Genomic DNA, 10,889 nt, shown 5'->3' with positions numbered 1-10,889 from the left:
CATTTTCATTCAGCTTTGTGGCTGAAGCATCCAGAGAGTCTAACATTTAAATGGGTTTGCGTTTCGTTATATTACCCTATCCAATTTTGTGACAAAGCACATCGTAAACAGTCCCCAAATTGCAGCCAAGTCTGCACAGCCTTTGACACACTCCCCCTCCAGCGCGCCCGCACCCTCCCCACTCTGATACTGGAAGGCGGTATAAAATCCCTGGCGCACGCTCCTCTACACGTTACTAAAGGTAGAAAGAAGTCCAGGGTGCAACTGCTCCGCGGAGCAAAAGGATTTTATTTTCGTTGTGAGCTCAATTTCTATTAAGTATTGTCTGAAGACCCCCCAAAAAATCTCCCAAGAAGTGCGCTCTATTTCGCACGTGATTTTTTTCCCTCTTGTTTTGGGATACAAGACAGTTTTCCTCTATTGGATATCTGGCGCTGTCCGCTATACTTTCTTGGCAGAAGAAGAAACAATTCCCGCAATGGCTCATTTGTTATTCGCGTGTTTTTTGGCGTTGCTATCAACGAAACTGGTGAGTACACATGCAATATTCATAGTTATGTTACGTGTTGGTAACCTGTGCAATTGCGCTTTTTACCCACTAACATGTACTTAATCATTCTTGTAGGTCGAGTCGTCTGGTGTGTTTGAGTTGAAAGTACACTCCTTCAGTAGTACCCGAAGTGTCTGCAAACGGTCTAGGGACTGCCAGATATTCTTCCGAGTCTGTCTTAAACATTCTCAAGATGTCATCTCATCTGAGCCCCCCTGCACATATGGCATGGGACTGACCGAAATCTTCAGTGCTGACCAGAGCTCCATCTCCAGTAGCGAACCCATCAGAGTGCCTTTCCATTTCAAGTGGCCGGTGAGTAGCCTACTGTCAACATACTCAATATACCATAGAGCTGATGGGAAATTCAAGGTCCAATGCAGCCGGTTTTCTCACTATCAAATCATTTCCTGGTAACAATTAAGTACCTTACTGTGATTGTTTTCAAAAATTGTCAAAAAGAAATGAAACTAGCTTCTTAGTATAAAGAGCAATTTCGCAAGTGAGAATTGTGCTAGGACTGACTGGGAGTAGGGAACACTCTTATTTGTCTAACTAATTTACCAGCTGGTGATGTCACCAGGCAGGCCAAAACTCCATCTCACCAAAACAGGCTGATATTTCAGGAAGTATTTACCTCTTACACTAAAAGGGCATTATCATAATTTTCAGAGTTTCACTGTATTATTCCAACATGGTATGGAAATATATTTAAAACACAGGAAATCACTGCACTGGGCCTTTAATGGTTAATGCCAGGTGGTACATTTCATAGATTGGGTAATGTCATGAAGAGTTTTCACTTGATATAATCTCGCCTCTTACAGCTTTTTGACAAAGCATATATTTTTCCTGTGTGGATTGAAGGGTACATTCTCGCTTATTGTTGAAGCCTGGAACGCAGAGTCCTCCGACGGACAGTCCACAGGTAGGTAGCCTTCAGTGCCCACTCCCTCTAGGCCGTGGAAAGTGACTTTGATATTCCTCTAATAGTGATTCCCAGCACAAGCGTTTTGAGTTATAAAACACGTTTTACATATTTATAAAAATGCGGTAACATTTAATTAGACATATAGATATTTTAAAGCTATTACCTCAAGATTGGATTTTAGGAATGCAATTTATTTTTTATCTTCTTAGTGTCGCTCTCTCTCTTTAATAGAAAACCAGAACAACTTGATCAGCCGCTTGGCCACCCGTAGAAGACTAGACATTGGCGAGGATTGGTCACAGGATGTGCATTTTGAAGAGCAAAGTGAACTTCGTTATTCTTACCACGTTGTCTGTGATGAACACTACCACGGTGAGAGCTGCTCAGACTACTGCCGTCCCCGTGACGACCCTTTCGGACACTACACTTGTGATGACGCGGGCGCCAGAATGTGCCTTTCGGGTTGGAAAGGAGAATATTGCTCAGAATGTAAGTATACAGAACGTTTTTTAAATGATGAGGCCAATTCTTATTCTATTTTTTTTACCGGCTGTTATTCAGATTAATATACTTCTGTGTATATATCTATATTTATATATAGATTAAAAAAAAGAAGCATTTTACGGATCTCTCTCTCTATATATATATATAGAAAGGGTATATATATATAGAGAGAGAGATCCGTAAAATGCTTCTTTTTTTATCTCAAAAATGACTGTTTTGCGCCACTGATTTGTGCTGGATGTGCACAGCGCGTGTAATTTCAATTCTTGAAATAGTTAATTCTGACATTTCAACGACATCTTCTGGTGAAAATTAGGCTTCTGTCGATTCAAATATAGAGTTTGTCTGCATCTTTTGTTCGGGCCAACAATGGAGCTGAGTTTATGGTTTAACAGGGACACGCGTCGGAACTTAATGTGCACTCCCTTGCATGAAAAAATATGGCATGTGTTTCTTTTGTGTGTCTACCAGCTGCGTAGTTTAGTACTTAACAAATACTTGATGTGTCTGAGCCCAGTGAAAGGGGATTGTTTTGTGATCCGAAAGGGGCACACTCATTCTAATTTTCTCTCCATCTCCAAAGCCATCTGCTTGTCTGGCTGCAATGAGAAGCATGGTTATTGTGAGGCCCCAGGCGAGTGCAAGTGCCGCCTCGGGTGGCAGGGACCCCTCTGTGACGAGTGTGTCCGCTATCCTGGCTGCTTGCATGGCACCTGTGGCCAGCCGTGGCAGTGCGACTGTAAAGAGGGCTGGGGAGGACTGTTCTGCAACCAGGACCTCAACTACTGCACCAACCACAAGCCCTGCACGAACGATGCTCCCTGCACCAACACAGGCCAGGGCAGTTACACCTGTACATGCAGGCCGGGCTTCAGTGGGAACAATTGTGAGATCGAAACCAACGAGTGTGACAGCAACCCCTGCAAGAACGGAGGCAGCTGCGATGTAAGTTCTGCCATAACTGCTGCATTCTATTTATCTCTCAGGGTTAAAAGCTACTACTCAAAGTCTTTAATTGTCCTCTATGAAACGCTAACATATATATTTCCAGGATCTGGAGAATGACTACACCTGCACCTGCCCCCAAGGCTTCTACGGGAAGAACTGTGAGATCAGTGCGATGACCTGTGCCGACGGGCCCTGCTTCAATGGTGGCACCTGCATGCAGCAGGTGACAGGTGGTTACTCCTGCCGCTGTCCTGCCGGCTACATGGGCTCCAACTGCGAGAAGAAGATTGACCGCTGCAGCAATGGCCCCTGTGCTAACGGTAAGAATTCCTCCAACAGCACAACCACTGACTGGGTGAGGGAAACCTACCAGGACTTCTGATTGTTATGATGGAGCACTGGCGACCCGTCATTCAGGGCAGGTGGTGCTCTTTTGAGCCCCACATTTTTAGCAAAAAAAAATAGCTTTCCTGTTTTGCATGTTATTTTGGCATTAATACATGTCACATACCAGTTTGCAAACAATGTAAGAAATATATATATATCATAGCATTAATAAAGCCGCATTTCAAACATGGTCTCTTTTTTTTTTGTTTTCTTGAGTAAGACCGCTACAAAATGCTGATGTTTCAGCCTAGCGCATTGCTTTCTGTGGTGGTGCAAGCCAGCCGAAAATACAGAGCGTTGCCCCTTGATTGGCTCAGTTTTCTGTCACACATTGGGACACTACGTCAATATGAACTCTTAGGGTAGAGCTAGAAAATTCAAGCCCCTTGGGTGCTGCTATAGAGTTATATTAGAAGTGCCCATCCAAGAAGGCTCAAGGTAATTTACCAAATATAAAATTACCTCAAATCACATATCTACAGTAGCTTTGATTGGACTGATCATGTCAACATCATACTTTCAAAATCTTAGCTAGCAGTCAGCATCATGAATCAAGTCGATAATCTACTGTCAAATCCTTTTTAATCCTTGTCATATGAAGATAAATAATTAAGAGAATTGACCATTGGACATAAATATTACATAAGTTGGAAATCGCACATTCAACCATGAGTGTTTTGGAAGGAATCAGTGGCTAACTGCAAGCATTGCAAAGCAATCACTAGCCTGCTATTTAGTGGAGTGGCTGTGTGGTCCCAAGTCTAAGATTAAGGGTATCTTTTCCTAGTTTAAAATGATAAACATTCAACATTGGCCATGCTGTCAATGAAGCATGATTTCTGCCGCGCTCAAAACAACTTAACTCGGAACGGCAAAATCTGACTTTAGTGAGTTCAAGACAACTGGGAACTCGGGGGGGGGACAAACTACAACTGGGGAAAATAGGTTTTGAACTTTCATCCAACTCAATTGTACATTTGGACCTCTGGCCTCTTTCTGGAGCTACGACCTGAAGATCACTGACCTCATCATGATTCAACCTTTTTTTCCCACGAGAACCCAGTTGTCTTGAAAGAACCATAAATTCAGAGAATGCCAGACTTTGGTGACAAAGTTTGATGACAAAATTTGCCCACGATGGACTGCCGCGCCACCTTCCTGTTCAAGAGAGCACAGCACAACAAGGTGAGTCAAATGTCTTGTATGCTGCTGCATTAATGATGTAATATGCCAGCGATCTATACTGTTGCTAAGAAAGTAATATTTAGTCTGTTGTGTAGTAAGATGTTAGTATCCCATGTGCCTCACCCTAATCATTTGGTCTATATTCAGCTTAATTTCACCTACTGTTCTGACTTGGTGGTGCACATGTAGCCTCTAACCTGTTTTTGAGAAATGTAATCATCGAATATTGTAAGAGCTTTCATTGTCTGTTTATTTTCCCCCCTTTATTTAGCCTACGATTCTGACTTGGTGTACAGGGAGAACACTGTAAGAAATGCCCATGTTCTGAATTCTGTCGTGGTACATTTCAAAAGTACTGAACAAATAGTCAATATAACTATGTCCATCCTTGCTGGCTCAATGTCTTAATCGATAAGATTGCCTCTAAATCTCTCTTGGACCCCTTATGCCATAATTTGTAGATCTCAGTTGTCAGCAGAAACCCCATTTTGTTTAAGCAAGTCAGACATGTCAGCTATGTTTTTTTGAAAGGCAGTAAATTAGGCTGAATTAATTGTTTTTCTGCCAGACAAGGCTCTGCTGATAGCCAGATGTAGCAGAGGTAAGGTGTTGGGACAGATTTATGTAGGCCCTAACAGTTTGTGGAAACCGTTTGTCACTGTTCTAATGCAATTAATGTATTGTTTAGTGTTGTTGGGCTTTGCTGGCATGCGTCCCACAATTTAAAACATTTAAAAACATTTTTTCCCCCACCAAGATTTACATGCTAAAATCGTCACTGTGATGGAGCCGCTCTTATCTGTCCGTCTGACAACAAAACTCAACCGACCGTGTTGCAGACACATTCTTTGGCAGTTAACCTTTACAAAAACCAATGATGTTTTCCTCTTTGCCCATAAACTCAGTTTTGTTTCGACATGCATCCAGTCCGCGCCTAAAATGTAAAAAATGCAGGACAGGCACGGTACAAAAGACGATTGGCTCAGATGGATATAAGGGGTGAGATAAAGCTGTCATTATGAGGTGGTAAAAAAACTATTCTTAGAATGTTGTGGGCTATTTTGTCCCCCCTGGGTCCTCATTAGCTACACTGGAGCTGTACTTAATGTGCGAATGAGCACAAGCTTATCTGTAATCGGCTAAATTCCTGTTGGTATGGGAAACAAATATTCACAGTTCTATTCCAGTCAAAAGTTTGGACACCTACTCATTCTTGGAATTTTTTTTTTTTTTTTTTTTTTACAATTTTATACATTGTTGAATAATAGTGAAGACATCAAAACTATGAAATGACACATGGAATTAGTCACCAAAAAAAGTGTTAAACAAATCTAAATATATTTGAGATTCTTCAAATAGTTACCCTTTGCCTCGATGACAGCTTTGCGCACTCTTGGCATTCTCTCAACCAGCTTCACCTGGAATGCTTTTCCAACAGTCTTGAAGGACTTCCCACATATGCTGAGCACTTGTTGGCTGCTTTTCCTTCACTCTGCGGTCCAACTCATACCAAACCATCTCAATTGGGTTGAGGTCAGGGATTGTGGAGGACAGGTAATCTGTTGCAGCACGCCATCACTCTCCTTCTTGGTCAAATAGCCTTTACACAGCCTGGAGGAGTGTTGGATCATTGTCCTGTTGAAAACAAATGATAGTCCCACTAAGCGCAAACCAGATGGGATGGCGTATCACTGCAGAATGCTGTGGTAGCCATGCAGGTTAAGTGTGCCTTGAATTCAAAATAAATCAGTGTCATCAGCGAAGCACCATCACACCTCCTCCTCCATGATGGCTGAAATGTTCCAGATTGACTGACCTTAATGTCTAAAAGTAATGATGGACTGTTATATTTTCTTATTTGAGCTGTTCTTGCCATAATATGGACTTGTATGGACTCTTTAACCAAATAGGGATATCTTCTGTATACCACCCATACCTTGTCTCAACACAAGTGATTGGCTCAAACACATTAAGAAGGAAATAAATTCCACAAATGAAGGCACACCTGTTAATTGAAATGCATTCCAGGTGACTACCTCATGAAGCTGGTTGAGAGAATGCCAAGAGTGTGCAAAGCTGTCAAGGCAAAGGGTGGCTACTTTCAAGAATCTAAAATATATTTTGATTTGTTTAACACTTTTTTTGGTTACTACTTGATTCCATGTGTAATTTCATAGTTTTGATGTCTTCACTATTATTCTACAATGTAGAAAATAGTAATTATAAAGAATAGTCCTTGAATGAGTAAGTGCGTCCAAACTTTTGACTGTTACTGTATGTTTGCCTTCCACAAGAAGCTTTGACACTCATACCTGCACTTCAAGTTTTGATAAACATGTTGTGTGCAGTGATTTGAACCCCCCCTTGTCTGTCCATCTTTCTAACAGGTGGCCAGTGCCTGGATCTGGGCCACAGTTTGATGTGCCGTTGTCATCCTGGCTTCACTGGGCCGCGCTGCAAGACCAACAACGATGACTGCGCCCACAACCCCTGCCGCAACGCCGGTACCTGCGTGGATGGCATCAATGACTTTACCTGCACCTGCACCCTGGGCTTCACCAGCAAGGACTGCAGCATCCGTGCCGATGCATGCTCCGTCTTCCCCTGCCAGAATGGAGGCACCTGCTACACCCACTTCTCCGGACCCGTGTGCCAGTGCCCGGCCGGCTTCATGGGATCCCGTTGCGAGTTCAGCCTCAAACCCACTGCCAAGCCCAAGGCAGATGGTTTGCCTGCAGCCTTGGTTGTCTCCTTTGCCCTGGGCCTGGTCACCCTCACCCTGGTGGTGTGTGCTGCCATCATGGTCCTAAGCCAGATGAGGCATGGGAGGAAGGCCACGGCGTCTTCTGTTCGTAACGACCTGGAGACTTTCAACAACAACCAGCCCATAGGTGGTTCCAAACCCCTGTCCAGCCTCCGAGAGAAGGAAACCTTCCTCATCCCCGGCGGCCATTACAAGGTGTCTAATAAGGATAAAGCGCTGACCTCGGCCCCCGCAGACAAACATGGAGACAAGGCGGCTTACAAGCAGAAGATGGTTGACTACAACATGGACAAGGAGGAAGACTGTCATGCGAAGAACAAATGTGACCGGTAGGTATGCCTCGCCAAACTCAAACGGTACTGTGCCAATGAAGCAGTGTGTGATCACCAGTGCCCTCGAGTTGGATGGAATGCTTGTATTTCCTAGTGCACCCTAGCAGGGCTTTCTACTAGCAGACATGTTACAACTTGATCTCTCATTAAGTAGTGCTCAGGCTTTATCAGGTTTTCTTTAACCCACAACTTTCTATTGGAGATCACAGTTTCTGTTGTTGTTGTTGTATGATTCCATTGCTCCTGTGGAATCAAACATGACCTATTTTCCCTCCCTATATCTGTTTTCAACAGGAAGAAATCAGAAGGCAGCATAATAGTTCCACCAATGAGCTTCCCTAAAGGCTTGTACCACCCAGTCTTCGTCATCCAGACAGAACAGCAAACTGAACCGTGTGTCTTTGCTACTGAGGTAAGCAGCTCCACCCATTCAAACGGGTTATTGTTAAGAGTTTATGAAGGAAGTTATTGTCAAATAACTTTCAAGATTTGATTGGTAACTTTCTCCCTCATCATTTTCCCACCTTAGGTTTAACAACAGTATTCTGACACCAGGAGTACCTTGACCAACAAGGGCTTTGCCTGAACATGTTTACAGTCTTTCAAAGACAATTCAAAATAATTGAAGAGGATATATTAAATCAACATGTATTATTTAATATTTATTCATGCTGCTCATTAAAAATGAACTTTTTTCACAACATTGACAATGTTTGGATACAATACGTGAAAAGCGGAAGCTGGAGAGTAGAATGTATGTTCCGGCATCATTTGCACTGTATTTTTAAATATAATTTGCTTTCCATTAAAAATGAACAAAAATAAAACTTTCCTCGGAAGAGGGCCAAGGATTCACCAATTACAGAGAAGCAGGACTTTTTACTCTCTTGATGCCTTATCGAAAAGAAAACGACATCTCAAATAATCTAGAGGGACCTTTTTACAACCCATGAATAAGATGCCACTACAATCCACTTGAGAATCGGAAGTAACAGCAAGGACATTTTCGTGGCCTCTTTTCTATTTTTTTTACTGTCAAAGCGGGAAACAATGTTCTAGCTGTCAAAGAACTGAAGATGAAGGTTTACTGAAAGCTTAGATGGACAGTTGGCTATAGATATTGGAGTCTGGAGTGGCCGGATGTCATATCTTGGCCTTCTGGTCCCTAAACTGGACTCCCTTTACGTTTGGAAATGAATCACCAATGTGCCCCATCTTTCAGAGCATTACATATATACTTAGGGAAGTCAATCTTATCAAGTGCCTGATCTTTGAATTATGCTATGACTTAAGGGAAATGGTACTGATCTTACACACTGACATTTCTTTTTGTGTTTGTTTGATACTCTCGTTTTTTTTTTTTTTTTTTACAAACACACTAGAAAGTCTTATATGATCCGGTTGACAGTCATAGTGCATTGTACAGTTTTTTTTTCCCGTCATTTTTTTCCCTCAATGCCTTTCAATATACAATTTCCATCTTGTCAAACACCCAGTGCTTTATGACATTCCCTTGACTTGAATGAAGTGTGTTGTGCATAAAGACTGCTTCCCCCTATGACGGAATATCATATCGTTTTAACCGACAGTGCTGGATCTTGAAAAAAGTATTTCTTTTTTTTTGCAGAATGAAGGACTCCAAAGAGGGGTTGTTCTTTTTCCTTTCAAACCAAATAGATATGTATTTTTAATATTTGTATTATTGTCCTCTTTAATTTAACAATGCAATGTGTACATAACCATGAAATATTCTTTCTATTTAATTTGTTTGTACATCATTTGTATTTATGAAGAGAATTGTATATACGTCTATGTTATGTGCTTATTGTCACAAAGTCCCAAAAATATATATTTTTCATAATAAATCAGAAAAAAACATTCATGTTGTCTTCCCACTGGGGTTTGGGGGCTTTGGGCTGCTAGCATGATGTTTATGGTAAGTAGATGGGACATGGGGCTCAAGTCGATGGGGCCCATTTACTTTTGTTGCTGGGCCCGCTGAACCCACCTAGATTTTTTATAGCAGGGATGTTGGCCTCCCATAGAAAGGCAATCATGTGGATGGCACTAGCTAGCAGATTGTTGCCTAGGAGGCGGCTGCGGTGCTGTTTGGAGATGCATCATCTAGGGATTAATGTGCCATCTAGAAAAGGGAGAGATCTTACGGAGCGGTTTCTCTAAAGCCTTTGGCATAGTTCCCACAGCATACATTATCTGTCTCTAAAGACCAGCTCTAATCCATCTCCCTGATGCCTGTGTATATATATGCTAATTCTCTATCTCCCCCCCCCTTTGGATGAGACCCTGTATTGTGCAAAATAGATTAAAGGAGAAGCGTATGTTAACAAATCAGCATCCTCTGCACCACTGCTCCTAGTGTCGTGTGCTGACCGCTCATGGGATCAGATTTCTAACATCAGTTCTGAAATCTGTTTTATTTTCTGTATTTTACTCAAGCAATAAGCACCATGAGAGGCTGAAATTGAGTGTTCCAGTGTTGGAGGAAGATTCGTTGAGAATAACCTGCCTCTCAAAGACCCCCCCTCCCCCTCTTTCAGAAAAAAAAATTGGGAGGGAGAAGAAACTGTATAAATGGGGGGAGCACTTATGCTGAGAGCTGGGAGGGACTAAATCAAATGAGACTTTATTTCAAGTGCATTTAAAGTTTGATTAGATTAGCTAAAGACCCTTGAATTAAACACCTCCCTCTGTAACTGTATCCTGGATTTCCTGATGGGCCACCCCCATGAGTTGAGAGTAGGCAACAACACATTTGCCACACTGACCCTCAACACGGGGGTGCTCAGGGGTGTGTGCTTAGTCCCCTCCTGTACTCCCTGTTCACCCAAGACTGCTTGGCCGTGCACAACTCCAACACCACCATTAAATTTGCAGACAACACGATGGTGGTAGGCCTGATCACCGCCGATGAGAGGTCAGAGACCTAGCAGTGTTGTTCCAGAACAACCGCTCCCTCAACGTCAACAAGACAAAGGAGCAGATCATGGGCTACAGGAAAACCAAGGGCCGAGCACGCTTCATTCCCATCAACGGGGCTGTAGTGGAGCAGGTCAAGAGCTTCAAGATCCTTCAGTGTCCCCATCACTAAGGAATTATCACGGTCCACACACCCCAACACAGTTGTGAAGAGGACGCGACAACGCCTCTTCCAACTCAGGACGCTGAAAAGATTCGGCGTGGGCCCTTAGATCCTCAAAAGGATCTAAAGCTGCACCATTGAGAGCATCTTGACGGGCTGCATCACCGCTTGGTATGGCATCTGCTTTG

The 10,889-nt window shown here is 42.7% G+C and overlaps 1 protein-coding gene across 1 annotated transcript; it reads left to right on the top strand.

Moving 5' to 3' along the window:
- Positions 1-226: 226 nt before the first annotated feature.
- Positions 227-9,479, top strand: LOC115137016 (delta-like protein C). Its single transcript, XM_029672998.2, has 9 exons — positions 227-529; positions 626-865; positions 1,418-1,478; positions 1,713-1,970; positions 2,569-2,930; positions 3,037-3,253; positions 6,893-7,598; positions 7,896-8,013; positions 8,131-9,479. Exons 1-9 carry the CDS (start codon positions 479-481, stop codon positions 8,134-8,136), a joined length of 2,019 nt encoding a protein of 672 aa, XP_029528858.1. The 5' UTR covers positions 227-478; the 3' UTR covers positions 8,137-9,479.
- Positions 9,480-10,889: the final 1,410 nt, after the last annotated feature.

This window comes from Oncorhynchus nerka, linkage group LG11 (assembly GCF_034236695.1).
Source record: "Oncorhynchus nerka isolate Pitt River linkage group LG11, Oner_Uvic_2.0, whole genome shotgun sequence".
NCBI lineage: Eukaryota > Metazoa > Chordata > Actinopteri > Salmoniformes > Salmonidae > Oncorhynchus > Oncorhynchus nerka.
This window is presented reverse-complemented; position numbering and strand designations above follow the sequence as displayed.